General features: G+C 36.1%; 1 protein-coding gene across 3 annotated transcripts in view; it reads right to left on the minus strand.

Annotated features, from left to right (window-relative positions):
• LOC150105342 (calmodulin-binding transcription activator 1-like) overlaps positions 1 to 21,881 on the minus strand; it is a 1,067,501-nt gene that overhangs the window by 63,886 nt on the left and 981,734 nt on the right. For all 3 annotated transcript variants that reach the window (XM_090394729.1, XM_090394728.1, XM_090394730.1), the window contains one exon: positions 16,867 to 17,015. In XM_090394729.1, coding sequence (XP_090250855.1) covers positions 16,867 to 17,015 — 149 coding nt within the window. The remainder of the gene's footprint in view (positions 1 to 16,866; positions 17,016 to 21,881) is intronic.

Below are 21,881 nucleotides of genomic sequence, written 5' to 3' on the forward strand. Positions count from 1 at the left end.
TTTTCAGAAGGACGAAGAGATGTTGGATAGGGTCCAGAGGCGACTGACTAAGGCAGTTTCTAACCTCTGGATTGTCGAGTATGACAAAGATTGAGAAGATGCAACTTGCAGAGCCTGGTGGACAGGAGGAAGAGAGGAGATATGATAGAGACCTACAAGTTATTAAGGGGTTGTTATAAGATCAATGCTGGAGAGGTTCTACAGAAAATAGTGGGAGAACAGGGGAGAACCAGAGGTCATCCCTGGAAGCTGTATAAGGAGGGTGTGAGTAGCAGGTTTTTCATGCAGAATTGTGAATGATTGGAATGCCTTGCCTGAGAGTGTGGTGTCTGCAGAGAATTTGAGTGTGTTTAAAGCACAGTATGATGAGCTGTGTGTTTGATAAAAGGACCTCCTAGATGAGTCTTTGACTCCATGGAGTCTTGGGTAATAATAATGTCTATTCATCTTATAAGTCAAAACCACATGGTCACTCTCTCTCCAACTGGTGGGAGAGATGTCATCTCACTTATTATCAGCTCTTCTGATGCTATGATGAAATCCAAACTCTTGAACCTCTTGTTCCCTCTATTACATGTTGCCTAAGACAGTTGTCCATCAAGAATTCTATAAATTCCATCCCTTTTATTACTACATGCATTTTCCTCTTCCCAGCTTATACTGCTGTAGTTAAAATCTCTTGTAACAATCATTCTTCTTGCACTTGGTGAGGATATAAGCCAAGCTTAACTGCCTAAACATTTCTTGCTCTCCACCCTCTGTGTTCCTTGGTTTGTAGCAACACCCCAGTAAATATCCCGTCTTGGCCACTTCTACCTCACGCCATATGCTTTCAAAACCATTAGTGTCACTTCCTTCCAAAGCCTCCATTCTTAGAGGACATAAGTCATCACTTATCATAGGCAGTACTCCACCACCACGCTTTTCCTTTCTATCCTGCTGAAAATTGCTGTACCCTGCTACTTCAATTCCTGTTATTATATCATCTTCCATCAACCACGTCTTAGAGATCCCAATAATCTTTGGCCAGGCTGCTGCTATCAGCTCCTTTATTTCGGATACTCCTGACATTAGTATAAAGTATAAAAATGTCACTGCTTCTATACCTGTCATTATCCCCTCTCCACCCCACTGGACTCAGTGTTACCTGATGTCGTCCCCCAAACACCCATTCGCACAAGAGGCTATCCCTGCTACCATCCACCCTGGGAATTCTAGTTTCCTTGCATTGACACTCTTACTCAGTCACAAAACGGCAATCTCTTCAGATGCCTTTGTCCTTCTTCATTCAAATGCAATCAGTCTCTCGCATACAGTTCTCTTCTGTCTTCAAATACCCTCCACGTATCCATATATTCCAATCCTCTCTTCTGACACATTTTGGCTATTATGCTATTCAGTATTACTGCTCTTCTGCTCAACTCATCACTGGGCAACACACACACAATCTTTCCTCTCTGCATTTTCTTTTGCACAACCGAAATTAAGAATCTCAGATCTCTCGCCGCCCGATTTATATCGTCTCCCAAGCTATTCGTGCCCACCATCACAATGATTTCATCCATCCTTTCACCCCTCTTAATTGCCATAACCACACTTTCTATCATCCCTCCAGGCAAACACTCCTCTAGTATCCTATCTTGTACACCATGGATCATCGAGTCTTCATACATCACTCCTCTTACCACTCTGTCCCTTGATTGCTCACCTGCATCCCGCACTCTCTCCTCTAACCCTTTCTCTCTGTGTTCCCCTACTTACTTGCTGTCCTGGCATCACTCTATCCCTGATACCAGCAGTCCCTCACATTCTTCTCATTTCTTCTCTCTGCCTGTTTCCATTCTCCCCTCTTCTATCATTCCCATAACTCTCTCTCATTCCTTCTCTTCTACTGTTTCTATTCTCTCCTCTTCTATCATTCCCCAAACCCTCTCTCACTCCTACTCTGATTTGCCTTGCGTTCATCTCTTCCATTCTCCTAATCTTATCTTTCATACTTCTCATCTCGTCCTCTCTGCAAGTTAGTCACTCTTACTCACCATTCATTCTCCCAATCAAGACCGTCTCCAAAAACATCACAGTCATTCAAGCCGTCCACACTCCCGACTCTTATTTTCTCATTCATATTCTGCTTGTCATTCTCTCCTATCACACTACTCATCTCCTGACATTCATTTCCCATCCCTGATGCAACTAGATTAGTTACTGAAATATCTAATTCACTTAATTCCTCCCATCACCTACATTTTGTGCATATACGCACTTTCCATTCTCTCACCTGCCACATATCCAACTCCCGTGATGCATACATGCTGCAAGCACTGCATGCCACAAAGTCCTTTATTATATTACGTATAATAGAGTTCTTAAAGGCAGAGGACTTGGTGACACGCCATTTGTGATTGCAGCTGCGGCTGCCATTATTCTTTACTGCCAAGGAACTACTAAACTAAACGCTAAATATATATAAAAGCTATATAAACACTGTATTATATATATAAATGCAAAATATATATATAAAAATATAAATGTTATATTCAACTATACTAAATAGCGAAAACTTAACTTCCAGCACAGATGCTGCCAACTGTGACCTCTCCTTCGGTAACATAAAATAACAATATATAACAACGAAACTCCAAAAGTAAAACCACTAAAGAACACTTGTGATACTGAGAAAAAAATGCAGCACAATTCACAAAAGAATTGACACTATACACTTTTTCTATCACAGCTCAAATCCACTGCCACATGCTTCAGCGACCCTCATTATAAAAAAAAACATTGAAAATAAATATTAATAAAATGAAAAATATGATAATACAAAGGAAAAAAGGCACACATCTTATTTCTGAAGTAGGTGAGACTGCAAATACTTCAGGCCAGTAATACTCAGAACTGAGATCTTAAAGAACTAAATGTCTAAACTAAAGAAATAAACTGATGCAGGGGGTTCAGGCAATGTAATGCATCTGGCTTGCCATTTCTGCTGCATCCCTCTAAGGGTAAGTATTTTATGTCTGTAGATACATATGCTTACAGAGCAGTCAGCCTACTTGTGGGATGAAAAATCTGAGTTTCCAGGATAAAGGCACTTCACATCCTAGATGGGATTCAAAACCCAGGTCTTTCTAACCAGAGGCCTTTGTTTATACAGACTTTTTAAAGAGACTTCTTATGCATTAAATAAATGATTTTTAAGTGAGAAAACAAAGTTAGCTGTGTAATGCTTCATTTATAATCCCCACTTTGGCATAATAATAAATTGGCTAGTCAACATCATAATCAAATTCAAACCACAGAAATGCATTGCTTAAAGAAGGTACCAAAGATTGGGTGGGGGGGGGGGGGGGAAGAAACAAAATAAGAAAGTAAGCACTTAGATAGAATTGCTGAGCAAAGCATTAATGGAATTTTCTGAACCCTTAGATTCCTATTTCCCTAATCTTACTCATAGAAATATGATCAACATCTTAAGTTTCTGGAGTTTCCTTGATTCAAATCCTGAGATGAGTTTAAAATGCTGGAAGAAATTCAAATTAGGAAAAATACATTATATAAATTTTAGATATGGATTCTTTGTGTTGCTGTTATGTTGTTGCCTGGTTGGCTGAGTGTCAGCATATCCACTCTCCAGCCAAAAGGCTGCGAGTTCGAATCCTGCTGTAGGCATGGATGTTTGTGATTGTCTGTGAAAATAATAGTGGTGATGATGGGTGGTAGATGGCATTGGTGTAGATGATGATGGTAGTTGCAGTTCGTTGTAGTTGGTGGACTGAGTGTGGAGACAGAGAGTTGTAGAGTAAGTGCCCTCCCTTGATGAGTCCTTAGACTCCCTGGAGATTTTACATAATAATAATAATAATAATATTTTAATTAAAATGACACATTAATTGTAGAATTATAGAGGCACTGGGATTGGGATGAGGTAAGTTAAACTGTATAGTTTAATAATTTAAATTGTACAAGTCAGTAAATGTCAAACTTTTTAAAGATATTCAACCCCCCCCCCTTTTTTTTAAATTCTTTTACTTTTCTACACTTTTTATAAAACAACATTGGCCTCTAAGTTCCATAGCATGCATTTTATTCTATTAAAACTAACACATTCTTATAGTTTTTTAACAGTACACAATAATACCTCAAACTAAAAGTAAAATAGCATGCAGAGATATTTATTCTAAAAATTACAACTTCTAAATTTCTTAGTGTGTTGATGACAAGTGTTGCAAAAGTTACTGCATGCAACTTTTTTTTTTTAAGAAATTACTAATATTGAAACAGTTTTTGCATACTTCCTCAGATTAAAAAAGAAATGGGAAAAAATTTATTCGCAGGGAGTTTTCTCAATTAACAGCTCTTATTATTCAAATAAAAACCAAATAAGATGGCAGACACGTGGCTCATTGTTGTAACTTGTACAACTTCTCCCTTATTCTAATTCATTAATATGCTTACATATGCTGCCCATAGTTGATTTAAGATGAAACCTTGGTTTTTATTACTTACATTGAGATAGGACATCACATCACTTCAATTGCTTCTTTAAATCTATGTACGGCAGTTTAGTGCTTCTCTGGTTGTGTCAAATTGCTAGTCCTGATTTATGTGCCTGTTTTTTCTCCACATCTTTAACTTAGATGGACAAAATGTTAGATACAACAGTATTGGAGTGCTAACAAGTCATAGGCTAATTTGGAGGAAAATTGTTGATATGGGAGGTAAATAATAATGTAAACATTATCACATAGTGCTGTCATAGTAGCCTGAACATCCTTTGAGAACAGATATCAGGAAACTGATTCATTCATTTCGTATGGTGATTCAATGGCCGTGAGCCCCTTTTATGGGGAGGTATGGCACCACCTCAATCCCTCCCCCTATTTTTTATCTGGGCTCGAGAGCGGCATAGCTGACAATTCAGACTTATGGCTGGAGGGATTTTCTTAAGTATTCCTGACTGTATCCATGTGTGTGTTCACGGGGCCAGTTTGCCTGTTTGAGGGATAAAATTTGCCTGATTCAGGGAATCAGGCAAATTTTGGGCGTGGACAGCAGGGGTCCCCCCCAAGTTTATCTGGGGGGGAGGAAACCCTGCTGTCCACGCCCAAGACCAGCTAACTTGGCTATGACTGAGGAAGATCCTTAAGCTCCTCACGTTGTCAATGGGAACCGAACCTGGGACACTTCTTCCCCAGGCATATGGTTGCGAAGCGCATAGCCACTAGGCTAACCGCGTGGAGTAGGAAAGTGATGATAGTGATACATGTTTCTGTTATATAATCATTATTATACCATGAGTGCCATTAAAAACTCATCATCTTTAAAGCAAAGAGCTAATTATTATTATTATTATTATTATGGTGGGCAACTCCAAGGAGTCCTTAGACTCATCGAGGGAGGCATGTCAAGAACTATTCAGCATTCGCACAGTATCTATCATACTTTGCTTTGAACTCATTCACAGTCATGGCACCCACAACAGACTGGCAGCCCATTCCATTCATTCACCACTCTCCAAGTGAAAAACCTAGCTTCTAACACCCTTTCTAAGTACTCCTGTTCAGTTTCCGTGGATGGCTCCTAGTTCTCCCACCACCAGACCTGTTCTGAAAAATTTCTTCTGAATTAATCTTGTAAAAACGCATCAGTAATTTGAATGTCTCAATCCTTTCTTTTAGTGTTACACAGTGATCAGCATTCATTTTAGAAATTATGGACTTTACAACCTTGTTATAAATAACTCTTTTAATATCCTGACGTTTCAATCTTCATATTAAGATCATCATCTGGAACATATACAAATATACAGGACAAGCTAGGTTACATTACATACAGTAAGCTAAAGAAACAATGAATTGATCACAAATTATTCTACTGGCATGACCTCTAGTGAAAAAAAAAAAATTAATTTTTTTTTTCACTAGTTTATAAATAGTTTATAAAAATTATTTATAAACTATATCAAGCCAAATTCTATTTATGATACCATGAATAAACATTTTTTTTTTTTTTCAGATAGTTTTCTTTCAGTAACAATAATGCCATATTTTTTAGCATTACAATTGTTATTTTTGATTTTAGGATCCTGGATTTTCTACATCCTGTTTATAGTTGCTCTTAGAGAGGAAGGTTCTGTGGGTCGAATATATGCCTTCCATATGTTTGGGATTTTTAGACCATCATTATTGTTCAGATTGGGGTGGTTGGTAATAATCAAACAACTCGGGATGTAGACCAGTGCTTCCCAAACTTCTGGATGTCAGGGCCCCCTTTGCAAAAATTAAAATATTTCATTGCCCCCCTCCAAACAAAATCGTAATAGAGAGATATATTATTATAATATTTATTGTATTTATATTTATAATACAAAACATACACAGTGAATATTGCAAAAATCAAATGCTTATATTACATTTTTTGCCTCTTACTGTTTGGTTCTAAGACGATGCGGGCTGTTCTGGTAAAATATGAAATACTATCCTTTTTTTTTTTGAGTATGTTTCTGCTTCTTCTGATTGTTCGCAGGATTTTTTTTTTATTTTTTATCAGCCACTTATCCATCTCAGGGTTAAATTTTTTAACGTAGAATATATCAAATAATATCACCACTTACCGATACTGGCACACCACAGACTGATAACATGAAATTAGCGAATATTACCTGAATAAGAGAATCCCCGGACCAGGAACATTTTTCTCTTTTGTGACTTTTCTCCCTTTAAGGTAATTCAGCCTAACGCGAAACAGACAGCAAAGGCAAGTTATTAAAACGTGCATATGATTGGTGCGGTATTAACAAAAGATCGCGCAACCAAAAGATAAAAGCATAGCTGACAATTGAGTTGAAATGCTAACTCTCTTCAACCGAATTCCATATGTGAAACTGCCATAACATTCATTATGTGTATATATATTACTTAGTTTTAACACTTTCGGTTGAATTTTATGGCTGCCTTGGGAAATCGAACTCACACACATCTAATTAATAACAATAGTTTTTAGTTAGATACTGTGTTTGCCCATGCAACATATGGTTTTGTTTCAGTCTATACAGCATAGTTTCTGTATGAGGGGACATGTGATTAGTGTGTTTTTATCCCAGTTGTCTCTAATTGCACTATTTGTTGAGAAATATATTACACAGACTTCTCATACCTTATTCACTGGCATAATAAAAATACTTGTTTTTATTGCCTCCACAGTATAGTGGCTGTTAAGGGAGGGCATGTTGTTTACCACTGCAAGTGAGTTACTATCTCCCCACATGAACTTGTTTAAGCTTTTTTTCATGTGTGAAGTATATGCGAAACTTTTATTGGTAACAGAAAACTAGCTCGGGTGATAGTGATAATATAAAACTAGTTTTGTATGTATATAAAGTCAATATCAACAGTTTTTGATATTAAAATATAAAAAATAACAAAAAAGAAATAATAAATAATAAAGGTTAAATACGTTTCTTTTAAAATAAAAAAATTTACTTAGTCTTAAAACATTTTAAATTTGTTTTCATTATTTCACGGCCCCCCTCAACAAAACCTATGGGCCCCCAAGGGGGACACGGCCCACAGTTTGGGAAGCGCTGATGTAGACAACTAGTGCTTTTCCAGTCAATTCTGTGTAATACAGAATTGACGAATATACTACCATATGGAGAAAGCGCTACTCAGAGAACAGATCCAAGTTACCAGAAAGAACTTAGCCATTACTCAAAACCAGCTACAAAAGGAATAATCGAAACTTTCAAGCTACTTAAACACAGATATCTGGATGCTCCTGGAAAAGATTACAGACAACACAGCGTACCATATCCTTCAAACGAAGAAAGGAAACCTAATTTCCAAATTTCAAAGACTAAAAGATCGACAAAACCAGTGGCCATATTCAAATCTCTCCACAGTGAATGATAACAACCAACCAGAAGCAAGAAACAACAGAGCCACCAATCGCCTACAGGTAACAGTAACGTAGTTAACCTATCCAACCACACTTTAAACAAAGATGAACTCACGAAATAAAGGTCTAAATTTTGCCGTAGCACCCAGGTCGATAAACAAACTTGAATTTATTTGTAACATAGAAAAAGGCTTAAGATTCATCCCAAATAACATAGCAGACAAAATACGTTTAGAAACCGCCAACATTTTAAATCATAACAAAACAATAACAAGCAACTTAAAAAAACATGAATTAACAGTGTTGAAATCATTAAAGTCAAATCCAAACATTGTAATAACTAGAGCCGATAAAGGAAGTGCCACCGTTATTTTAAACCGAACCACTTATGTAGAAAAAATGAATCTGTTAGTCTCGGACACTAACACATACCAACTCGTTAACTACAACCCAACCAATAGAATAAAAAAGAAAACAGAGAAACTGCTTAAGGCAATTACCACATGGCCCAAAGATATGGTCAAAAAACTATTTCCACGCTATGCTCATTCTCAAGAATTTACGGGCTACTGAAAATACACAAAGGAGTTTGTGTATTTTCAGCAACACTCAAGGAGTTGGTAGGTCATTCCCCCTCCTATATCAAAAACACACAACACTTCATAAACATCATCAAAGACATTACATTAGAAAAAGATGATTTATTAGTCAGTTTTGACATCTCTGCCCTCTTTACAAATGTCCCAATCATTCTTTTACAGAACAAATTCCCTCCAGATATCACAGCGCTCTTTGCACATGTATTGCGTTCTGGTTATTTTGTATGGCAAAATGCTTTCTACCTACAAAAGGAAGGCACAGCCATGGTGGGCTTGCCATTATCTCCCTCTATTGCTAACTTTTATATGAAACATTTTGAGCAACTTGTTTTAGGTTCCTCTCCTTTAAAATCCAAAGTCTGGCTTAGATACGTTGAGGATGTTTTTGCGATCTCGTCCCATGGCCGCCAGACACTAGACACATTCCTTAGCCACCTAAACAAACAACATAAACACATACAGTTCACAATTGAGATTGAAAAACAGAACACACTTCCGTTTCTAGATACACTTGTCACACGTCTTCCTTTTGGCAATCTTTCCTTCACTGTTTACCGGAAACCGACACATACTGACTCCTACCACCACCCAACACAAAAACTAGGTGTCATCAACACTCTAAAAAACAGGGCTCTGAAGATCTGCTTCAGTGAACAGGCACTGAAAGACGAGTTTAAAATTATCAGTAATAACCTACAAAAAAACGGACACAGCCAAAATACTATAAACAAAATTCTCTACAAAACCACAATAAAAAACAAAGAAAAACCAGACTACAATAAAATTATAACCATTCCTTACATTAAAGGGACATCAGATAAAATAAAAAAAATACTACAAAAATACAAAAAACAGGCACTGAAAGACGAGTTTAAAATTATCAGTAATAACCTACAAAAAAACGGATACAGCCAAAATACTATAAACAAAATTCTCTACAAAACCACAATAAAAAACAAAGAAAAACCAGACTACAATAAAATTATAACCATTCCTTACATTAAAGGGACATCAGATAAAATAAAAAAAATACTACAAAAATACAACCTGAAAGCCACTTTTAAACCTCCTGCAAAATTAAAAAGCTTACTCAACTCATCCAAAGATCCACTCCCTCTGCTGGCCCACCCTGGAGTATACCGTATTTATTGCACCTGTAACATACAATATATAGGAGAAACAGGACACACAATTTCTATCAGACAAAAAGAACATAAGCAACACATTAAATATAATAATTATGGTGAAGCTGGCCTTTCTGACCATGCCTTGAACACCTTACACAGAATTGACTGGAAAAGCACTAGTTGTCTACATCACACCAAAACATGGTATGAACGCAAATTTAAGGAAGCCTGTGAGATTATTACCAACCACCCCAATCTGAACAGTAACGATGATTTAAAAATCCCAAACATATGGAAGGCATATATTCGACCCACAAAACCTTCCTCTCTAAGAGCAACTATAAACAGGACTGTAGAAAATCCAGGATCCTAAATCAAAAATAACAATTGTAATGCTAAAAATAGGACATCATTATGTATATTATTTCTGGGAAAACTCCCATGTTACTCCTCTTAATAAACTATTATGAAGCAGGCAAAATAGCCGTAATTATAATAGGACATCATTGTTACTGAAAGAAAACTATCTGTAAAAAAGAATGGTTATTCATGGTTTCATATATAGAATTTAGCTTGATGTAGTTTATAAATAATTAATTTTTTTTTTTTTTCACTAGAGATCATGCCAATAGAATAACTTGTGATCAGTTCATTGTTTCTTTAGCTTACCATATGTAATGTAACCTAGCTTGTCCTGTTTATTTGTATATGCTCCAGATGATGATCTTAATACGAAGATTGAAACTTTGGGATATTAAAAGAGTTATTTATAACAATCCTTTCTTTTAGGCTTGCACGGTGATCCGAATGCATTTTTGGAAATTATGGAGACAACTTAAAGAATCCTGCGAAATCCTGATAAACCACCCAAATATCAACAATAAAGATGGTATGAAAATTCCAAGGATCTGGATGGCACACATTCAGCCAACCTAATATGAAAGATTCAACATAAGTCAGGACTCTAGCCAATCCGCTAGTATTAGAAACCATTCCACTCCAACTGGCTGGAATGATGTTAATATATGTATATAGTAGACAACACAAATAATAGGACTCTAGCGTTGATGTATAATTTTTTTTTTTTCACCAGAGGTCAGGCCAACAATTGTGGTAGCGGTTAGTCAGTGTCTTTAACGAACCAGTATGATTGTAGTATAGCTTGTTTCTTGTGTATATTTGTACGCTCCAGAAGATGACCTTGACATAAAGGTCGAAACGTCGAATTGTAAAATTTTAGTAATATTAAACTAAAGTTTTTATTCAAACACGGTAGTTGTCTCCATAATTTCCAAAAATGCATTATTTATAACAAGGTTGTAAAGTCCATAATTTCTAAAATGAATGTCTCAATCATATCACCCCTTTTCTGCCTATGAGCCGATTTCTGTAACCCACAGATCTTCAACCTGTTCTCATAAAGTTCATTCCATAGACCAGCTATCATCTTGGTTGCTCACCTCTGGATCCTCTCTACCTCCTCCCCATCAAGAAGAAATCCTGGCACCTAGATCTGGGCACAGTAGTCAAGATGAGGGTCTTATCAAGGTTTGATAATGTGATCCATATGAATGATAAGCAAAAGCGGCAATAGTATGTGCTCTTGTCTCATACCTGATTTTACATAAAACAACATTACTCTACTTTCTTCAGTTCTAACTGGTGACTTACAACTTAAATATACAGTATGCATTGTTGTATAATGTATAGAGTTCTGAACAGCTTTTCTCTTGGCATCTTGTTATATGCTTTTTCTAGATCTACAAAATACAATACAGATCACTGTTGTGATGTACTGACCATATAGGTATATTACATATAGAAAAATAGTATTTAGTTTAAAACATATTTCATAATGTCATCAAAATGAATATACACGAATATACAAAACTTTATTTTTCTTTATGTAATTTATGTGTATAGTCAGTTGATATCTATGAACTGCCATGGATGATTGTTATATTCCTACGATTCTTCAATCACTTGTTGTATATCTTTGTAAAGTGAATAGCTAACCTTGATATCCTCTATAATAAATTTAGTTTAATCCTTTATCCAAGTATGAGCAAACAAAGATTGTGCCTGAAAATATCTTCAGGACTGAATATGGTGTACTACCTTACTCTATTTGGCATGAGCCTAGTTTGTTCCTCCAGTTTTCTCTTTCACAGTATGTCTTAGCCTTATCTCAAGTATACATGATCTCAGCTGGAACACTTAGTAGAGAAACACTGTGGAATAGATAAACGAGTTTATCTATTTAGACTTTGACATGTTCTACTCTCAGTTGGCTGATAGCATCATCAGAATACAAAAAACATCAAAGAACATGACTAACTCCAAAACTTCTAACAGCAACTGTTTTATATATATGCAAACTATTGCTAATAAACTAGCTATTTCATATATAGTGTATACACTGTAATGCTCATAGGTGTTAGTTATTGGAATTGGTCTTGTAACTTACATAAACTAATTAAGGACTTCCAAATATCATGAAGTATAATGCCTAGTTTCTGTTTAGGGTGCCTCATTAATGAATCACTTGAGAAGATTTGAAACAGGTGAAAAAGTTGTATTCTAGGTAAAGCAAATGGCCAATCCATTTTGTCATTCAGAGATGAGGCAATGGTAAACATGGAATCTTATATATTCCACAAATGGAATGGTGTCTTTGGATGAATGTAGGAAGCCCTGTAGGATGATAATTTGAAAACTGTTTTCAAAGTTGGTTATTATTTTTATTTTTTTAAATAATAATACTATCTGTCTTGAAATCTGACATATATAGGGTAAGGAAATGGCACTCTTGTAATTAATTTCTGTGGTTGCACAAGTTGGTTTTTCTAAGAATAATTATTAATTTAGTAACTTTTTGGAATAGCCATTCAGAAGGAATTGGTTGAAATGGCATGCAAGTTCCTCTTTCTTTTTTGTTTCATCCTTCCTAATTATGTTTAAAGCATGAAGATGGTGAAAGGCTGCTGGTGTGTAGATATCTTACTGTATGGGTTAATTATGTATAGACATTTAACAATAAACCCCATTTTTTTGGTGATAAATTGTAAATTGTCATCCTTTTCAATCTCCACAGTAAACATAATTTCTTCAGGAAGCTTATGAAGTCCTCTAGATCTTTAAGAGTGTGTTTTCAGACAGTAAAAAACATCATCCAATTCCTAATATGTACCCTCAGAGGTGTACAGGATACCATTACTAACTTCAGATCAGTAGTTTTCCTCCAAATTAATCTGTTACTTGTCAAGACTCCAATATTATCAGATCTTATATTTCTGTCTTTTAACTGTATAAAACCATCTTCCTCTGGGTCTTCTTCCTACCAACCTGGCAGGAAGAGCACTTGTTTTGCTAACACATTCCTGAATGCTAACAATGACAAGTACTTTCCTAATATCCACTTTTTTTAATGTGATACTGTCACTGATGCCATCTATTCACTCTGCTGATCTTTCTCAGAACTCTCATATCAGAGGTCTAGTCTTTGATCAAGTGTTTTATTTCTATCTGCTCTCAGATCCATAAGTTAAAATTGGTTTGAACACTGCCTTGTAAACAGCTAATTTAGTGTTTTGACTAATTGCTTTCTTATTACACATAAATTTATTCATCTGACTTTCTACTATACTAGCTTTACAAATTTTGTTGTCTACGAGGCTGGTCTTAAAAGTTCTTGGCTCTGACCATAGATGGCAACACTATTGGCAAGATTTTTTTTTTCTAAGTTGGTACATTTGTCATAAGCATCCATGTGAAATTGCAAGTCATTCTATCAAGTAGTTTATTTTATACAACTGTCTGAAGTAAAAGTGTTGTCTGTATCCCTTGAAATGGATAAAATTGAGTATCGTGCGGTTATAAAATTCTTTGTAAAAGAAAGTTTAACGACAAAAGAAATTTATTGAAAGTTCATAAAAGTTTATGGGCATTCTTCTCCTTCTTTTTCAACAATTAATAAATGAGCTGCCGAGTTTAAATGTGGCCATACTAGCCTTGAAGATGATCCACGTGTAGGAGATCCAAAAAGTGCAACAACACCAGAAATCATCGATCAAGTGCACGATATGGTATTGGATGACCGGCGACTCAAAGTGCACGAAATTGCTGAGACTATAGGAATTTCAAAGAATGTGTAGGATATAAAGGATAAAACAATAACTGGGGAATATTATTCCAATCTTTTAACAAGACTAGACGAAAAAATTCGTGAGAAAAGACCCGGTTTTCAAAAAAAAAAAAAAAAAAAAAATCATCTTTCATCAGGACAATGCATCTGCGCACAAAGGTGTTTTAGCATTGGGAAAATTGTTGGAACATCCACCATATTTCCCAGATTTGGCTCCCTCTGACTTCTGTCTCTTTCCAAAACTAAAACTCTTCCTCGCTGGTCAGCATTTTTCTTTGAATCAAGAGGTGATTGCAGCTGTAGAGGGGTATTTTGCAGATCTTACTGAGAACCACTACAGGGATGGGATAATGGTGCTGGAGCATCGCTGGAATAAATGTATTACTCTTAAGGGAGATTATGTTGAAAAATAAAAATAATTTTGAAATTATAAATTCGTTTTTTCATTGTTAGGCCAAGAACTTTTAGACCACCCTCGTATTTCCATATTTAATTTATCATCTTTACTAAATATTGGGCATAAATAGCTGAAATGTTTTACTTGTTCTATAGGTTCACCATTCAGAATATAGTTGTTGTTTTCAATGTTTCTGCCTATTTTCATTGCCTTTGTCTTTTTATTGATGATTTTCATACCAAACCTATTATAACAATTATTCAGTTTGGTCAGGAAATCTTGCAGACTTGTACTGGATTTATTCAGAAGTATAACATCATCTGCATAAAGTAAAGAGCTAAGATTAACATCACCAATTCTGATATCAGATTCACTTATCTTCATAATGTGATCCATATATATAATGAATAACAGTGGATATAATGTGTATCCTTGTTGCACACCTGATTTTACTTCAAACCATCTTCCTGTACCTCCTTCGATTCCAACTGCTGACTTACAGCTTAAATACAGACTACGTATTGGTTGATATAATGTCCCGTTTACACCATATAACTGTAGTGTTTTGAAGAGCTTTCCTATTGGCACCTTGTCATATGCCTTTTCCAGATTAACAAAACTTAAATACAAATCCATGTTATATTCCCAACATTTCTCAACTGTTTGCCTTAAAGTGAAAATCTGATCCTGACAACCTCTATTTGGCCTGAATACAGCTTGTTCTTCACCAAGCTTCTCTTCCACAATTTTTTGCAGCCATTTCTCAAGTATACTTGAGAGAAGGTTATGAATTACACAGGTATTTCTCTCATTCAGTGTTATTTCACATTTTATAGATGGATACTATGGGAGTTCTGCTCCAATTGTCTGGAATTCAACCCTCTAACCAAGCCTTCTGAATTATGCAATGCAGCCACTCTAAAACTTCCATACCTCCATATCTGAGCATTTCTGGCCGAATTTCATCAACTCCAGCTGCCTTTCGACATTTCACGTTTTTAATGACTTTTTCTACTTCAAGTCAGGATATGTATTCCTCCTGGACAATGTGACTTATCTGTGCTTATGGTCCCGGAAGAGGCCATAAGCACAGATAAGTCTCATTGTCCAGTTTCCTCATTCTGATATTTGCCCACATTATTCTACTTGAAAGAGGGGAAAAACCATCATCCACGTAATACACCATACATGTGATTTTAAGGTTGCCAGAGCTTCATCCTTGAATTTTTAAAGACATATATGGGTGATTAGTAGAGTGTGCAATGCCAAGCCATATATTTAGAAATAGAACTTTCTTTTGCAGGTAAGGAAGGAAGGAAGGAAGACTGAAGCCAATGCTGGAACAATCATGTGATGACTGGAGGGAATAGATCTGCAAGAATATTAATTCTTCAAATGGAACATTTGTGAATAACACCACATCCCAATTGGCTAGAATTTCTTCCCATGACTTTTATGGCTTTCTTTTAGCTATTTGTTTCTGTACTCTGTCTCTTAGAATATTTGCTAACGTGCTAGGAACTTTCAATATGCTTTCTTCTTTTCCAGGACTATCTCTAACTTTTTATGTCCTCCATGAAATTCTCATTTTTCTGTCCTTGCTAACAACTTCAACTGAATAGATTAATCCATGTTTTATGCAGGGTTTTCCATGTAGACCCCCCCCCCAGGTTTGTTTCTCTTTTTTTTTTGAATAACATTTGCATAAACGAGTATTGTTCACATCTAAAATCTTTTCAACTTTGAATCTTTTCATTTTAAAACTTGCATATTTTTCTTTTCAGTATGATATATTTAATTTTATCCTGCTTAAAAGTAAGTGATGATTACTTCTAGTTTCAAATCTATATTATTACTATTGTTATTATTATATAACACCTCCAGGGAGTGCAATGACTCATCGAGGGAGGGCACTCTACAACTATGTCTCCACTGCTCAATCCACCAACTACCATCATCATCTACACCAGTGCCATCTACTACCCATCATCATCATCACTAGTATTTTCACAGACAATCACAAACATCCATGCCCAAGGTAGGATTCGAACCCACAGCCTTTTGGCTGGAGAGTGGATATGTTGACCACTCGGCCAACCAGTGCAGCAATATTCTCTTGAACCATTGTGAAACCTATCATGATCAATGTGTATTCATGTCTCCATGTGAATCTGTATACATCTTTACATGACTAGTCCATGTCCTGAAAAGAAATCCAACAAACATTTACCATTATTATCAATCATTATCCTTTTTTCTCCCAACTTTCCTCAAACATTTCTATATGCCTTGGATTCATTTCCTACCCTTCTATTTAGATCTAACAAAGACCAACGTAACAGCACAACACATTGCTCTTATAGTAAATTATCTCAGCCAATGCTCTGTCTAAAAAACATGTGGAAGAATAAGCATCAAGATAGGTGAAAACAAGCTTTGCTTATGATGTATAATAAATTTAGTTTAATCCTTTATCCCAGTGAGAGCAAACAAAGTTTGCACCTGAAAATATCTTCAGGACTGAATATAGTGTTGTACTATCTTACCTGGGTAAGTAGTATGATGCTTGTGATGGAAATGCTGTAAAGTGTACAGTCTTGTTTGTTTACCCATATCTAGTAAAATATTACTGAAAAAAAAAAAAGGTTAGGTACTAGAACAACTGAAAGACAGTTTCCATATTCTGCATAAAAAAAATACCTGCTTGTATCTGCGATAATAACTTTGTATTAGTACTGCAGCTGCTCGCTCCTTTTTTTCTTCTTCTTCTTGACGCTTCCTGCCTTTGTAGGATCTATAAGCTTTCTGTATTATTTTGGCTGCTTCATATAATTCCCTTTGTTCTTTGTCTATAAAGAAAATATGGAGTCATTTTCAATATAGAAAAAAAATCAGCAATCTTAAAATTAACACTTAAATATTTCATTCTCAAGAAAACAACTATTGAATAGTGGATTTTGCATTTTTTATGCACTTTTCATAGTAGGGGAATTTCATTATTAGTCCAATTTTTACTTAGAGAAGATTTTTAAAAAATGCATGGCTTCTGGCACAAATCTTACTGTATTATCTTGTAATACAGTAAGTAATTGTGGAAGTAATACAGTAAGTAATACTTCCACAAAATATTGTTCCACAATTTTTTGTGGAAGCTTTATCACAGAGGACTAAAGATTGTGGATAGCATATTACTATTAAAAAATCTCCATGAAATTGACAGATTCATCACAAGCTGTCTCACTCAACCAGTAAGAAATCTAATATGGTGAACCTCCTTAACTCATTCACAACATACTCTGACAGTGCATTCCACAGTACCATCATTTTGCACTCCTTAATTCACCTTATGCAACTTCCAGAGATGCCTTCTCATTTTCTTCTTTATATGTAACCACTTCTGTGTTAATCCAGTAAAATCTCCTCACCAACTTAAATCTGTGCATGTGTGCACTCCATATTGTTGCCTCTTTTCTGCCTGTCTACTAAACTCTTCAGATTGCATTTCTTCAACAGCTCCCTATAATTTTGTATTATCTCTACCCTCTCTTATGTTTCCATTGTCATGAAACGACAATGGAAACATAAGTGCCTCAATCTTGGGATGTAGTGACAGAGGAGATGCTCTGGAAATGGGTGATTTTCTGTTTGTGGATACCAGTAGTGTGTTGAAGGATGAAGAGAATGTTAAAGACCTACACATAGTTTAGCCTTGGGTAGTATAGAGGATGGAGATAGTTTACCTAATGGCAACAATTTTATGATAATGCAAAGTGGGGGAGAAGAGCTGCAATGACAAAAAGATGACAGTGAGAATGTACAGGAAAAGAGATTTGGAATATATGGATGCATGAAGTATGTTTGAGGACAGAGGAGAGCTGTATGCAAGAGATGGATTACATTTGAATACAGAAGGGTGCAGGCATTTGGAGAGACTATTGTTAACCACCTTACCGGTCATTATGGATCAAATACGCATCCTCATGCGCTTTGTATCCATCATATATTTCAATGTAATATCAATGATATTACAATTTTAATATGCACTTTGCATCCGTGATAACCTTGACGTCTATATACGTCGGCTGGTAGCGTGGTTAAAGGAGTTTGTTGGGACAGGGAACTAGAATTGTATAGGCAGAATGCTGCAGGGATGATGTCATGTGGGGATAGTGACTCAAGAAATGAGAGAGTGTGAACTATATTACAGAGCCAGGTGGAGTATGAGGGGGAATAATAATGGCAATAAGATAGACTGGTTTTTCTGTATACAAAAGCTAGGAGCATTAGGAATAAAGGGAATGAGTTTGTGGTATTGATTGACTCAGTCTCTCCAAAGGTTGTTGGAATTAGTGAAATTTGGTTAACTGAGGAGGATGTTCTAACGGGGATAGAAACCGAAGGGTATAGCATATTTTGGCAGGATAGGGAAAGTAAACATGATGATGGAGAATCTCAGTGGAAATAACACTAACGGCTTTGAGAGCATGTGGTGTGAGTTAGATGTTTATAAGACAAGATATTAAGTGGGATGTTGCTACAGACCAAGTAACATAGATGATAAGCAGGAAATGTTTAGGAAAATTAGTTTGACAAGTGAAAAGTGAGTGATCATTATGACGGACTTTAACTGTATAAACTTTGCAGAGGACACAGTATGCAGTAATAAGGGAATTAAATTTTTGAATTGCTTGAGGGACAATGGTCTTAGGCAGTATGTGGCAAAGGGAACACGTGGATCGCATGCAGTAATAAGGGAATTAAATTTTTGAATTGCTTGAGGGACAATGGTCTTAGGCAGTATGTGGCAGAGGGAACATGTGGATCAAGAGTTTTAGATTTGGTCATAGCATCAGAGGATCTTACTGTGACTGAATAATTGACATACTTGCTGGCATTGAAGGATGAACAAGTATTTAGAGGTATCAAAACAGAAAGAAGGTAAGGTAGAGGGGTCTACTATCACAGACTTAGAAACCAGCTTGCAGCAGTAAATTTGATGAAAGAAGCTGAAGGAAGAGGGGCCATTAGTGCATGAGAGATACTTAAGAAAAAATTGTATACTTTGAATGAATATGATAAAGCAATTTGGAGTCAAATGGATGACAAAAGGGGAATTGCAGAAAAAAAAAAAAGAGAGATTAGGGAAGGCATATAAAGAGGGAGGTGGAGAGCAGTTGTGTGAAGAATATAAGACTCAGGCTATGAAATTGATTAGCACTGTAAGGAGAGAAAAATTAAAATATAAGAGCAGACTGGCACTTGCAATCTAAGGAGAATCCCAACAATTTTTTTTGAGGTGTGGCAAGTAGGAGAGAAAAATGATAGTAGACAGATTATCTTGCTGAGTGGAGATGGGAAAAGGATGACCAAAGCGGATGACATAGTTGAACTATTTAATGATTATTTTATTAGAGTATTCTTTCCTAGTACTAGAGACTTTATTCCTAGAAGAATAATGAGTGATGAAGTGTTTGTGAATAAAGAAGTGTATTATGAAACTTAGCATGCTATACATCAATAAGGCATGGAGACTAGATGGAATTTAAACACATGTTTTAAGGGAATGCGTTATGGAACTGACTGTGTCATTAACTTGGCTGTTCAATGAAAGTTTTGAAATGGGGCAGGTTCCTGGAGAGTGGAAGGAGGGTAAGATAATACCATTGCATATGGGTGGTGATAGAATGAGTATACCAGTTGGTAAGAATTTGTATATAGAATTTCGAAGAATTATGCAGGCCAGCATGGATTTGTTAAAGGGCACTTTTGTTTTAGTAATCTGGTTACCTTTTACAATAGAGTGACAAGAGCAGTGGATGGGGGGGGAGGGAACACAGCATGCACTGTTTTGTTGCCACATGATAATTTGATATTTAAGTTGAATCATGTAGGTTTGGTTATCTGGTTATTGGATTGGATTGGTAATTGGCTCTCTGATAGATATCAGAGAGTTGTATATGAGAAAGCAGTATCAGAGAGTAGGAAGGTTGCAAGTGCAGTTCCATAGGGTTCAGTCCTGGGACCATTGTTGTTCAGTTTTGTCTGTAGATGATATGAAACTTGGGAGGGTTATTAGTAATAGTGCTGATGTTTTGGTTCTTCAAGAGGATTTGAATTAGCTGGAAAGGTGGGTAAAGGCATGGGGATAACAGTTTAATGCAAATAAATGTAAGGCATTAAAATTAAGGATGTACAGATGCAATGCTTCTTATTCACTTGGTGGAGCCATACTTGAAGAAGTAGAGGATACATGGGACCTTAGAGTGATTGTGGATAGCGATATGAAGTTCCAAGTATATATTTCAAAGGTTGTGAAGACATCTCAGAGAATTTTTTTTAACAATGTTAAAAAGCACACTAACTACGAGAGATAAAAGTGTGCTGGTCCCATTGTATAAAGCTTTGATCAGACTACATCTGGATTTCTCTGCTCAGATCTGGTCATGGGGATTTGAAGAGGATGAAGTAATCTTGGAGATGGTGCAGAGACGAATAACAAAAATGATATTAGAACTCTATAACATTGATTATGAGGATAGACTGAATACATGCGGACTGCAGAGTTTGGTGGATAGAAGCCAAAGGGGGGGGGGGATGTGATTGAGACATTTAAGCTGTGGAAGGGTTATTATTGTATTAATTAATTAATGCTGAGAAGATTTTTTGTATGGTAGAATGAGGGAAAGTAGCAAGGGCCATCCCTGGAAGCTGCAAAAATGTGGTGAGTAAAAGGATAAAAAGTAATTTTTTTTTTTTCACATGCCGGTGATAAGTGCATGAAATACATTGCCTGAGAAGGTTGATTTTAAGGAGTGGTATGTGCTAGTGAGCCAAGCGCTGTGGACGTGTCTAAGAAGAGCTCCTGATTGAGATAAGTTATTCTAGGAATAATTAAGTATATATGCGTAATTGTTTGAGTAAGAGCGGCTGTAAACGTTGTGCACTACCGGTATTATTAGTGTGGGGGATTTTTCTTGCCTAAACGAAATCGTTATTATTAGACCTAGTAACCTGCAGAGAAAAAAAAAATGGCGGTAGCATTGTCATTCGATGATTTTAATTTAGATTTCAGTCGTTTTGTTAAATGTGAGGTCTGTTATATGTATTCCTTCGATTACATAAATGATTTGTGGATGTTTAGCACGGATGGAAGATGGGTGTGTGCGAAGTGTGACCTGAACGAGGAACTGATGGTGAGAAAGAGAGGCGAAAAAATGTTAAAAAATCAGTAAAAAAGAAAAAGAGCAATTTGAAAACCATCACTGATGTTAAAAGGGATGAAAGTGAGGCAAGAGTGGTGGAAGGAAACGAAATTGAGAGAACGAATGAAACTAGAAATGTGAATGATTGGAATGCCTTGCCTGAGAGTGTGGTGTCTGCAAGGAGTTTGAGTGTGTTTAAAGCTCGGTATGATGAGATGTGTATGTGATAAAAGGACCTCCCAGATGAGTCTTTGACTCCATGAGGTCTTGGGGTAATAATAATAATAATGACAGAGTTTGTGTTGACCAGTTCGTGGAATGCTCTTGACTATCACCTCAGATTACAAATGTCATCCAAAATTTCACCCAATACAGTATGTTGTCTGTACTGCAGATATCAGCACTAAAATGGTAATCCCACTAATCAGACCTTGCTATAAAAGTCTGTTTAAATCAATCCACATGAAATATCATTAATAAATAATTTTTACTTAGAGGATAAATCAGGCACAC

The sequence above is a fragment of the Typopeltis vanoorti genome, chromosome 6, assembly GCF_054136105.1.
Source record: "Typopeltis vanoorti isolate ZY-2024b chromosome 6, IOZ_Tvanoo_1.0, whole genome shotgun sequence".
NCBI classification, from domain to species: Eukaryota; Metazoa; Arthropoda; class Arachnida; order Uropygi; family Thelyphonidae; genus Typopeltis; species Typopeltis vanoorti.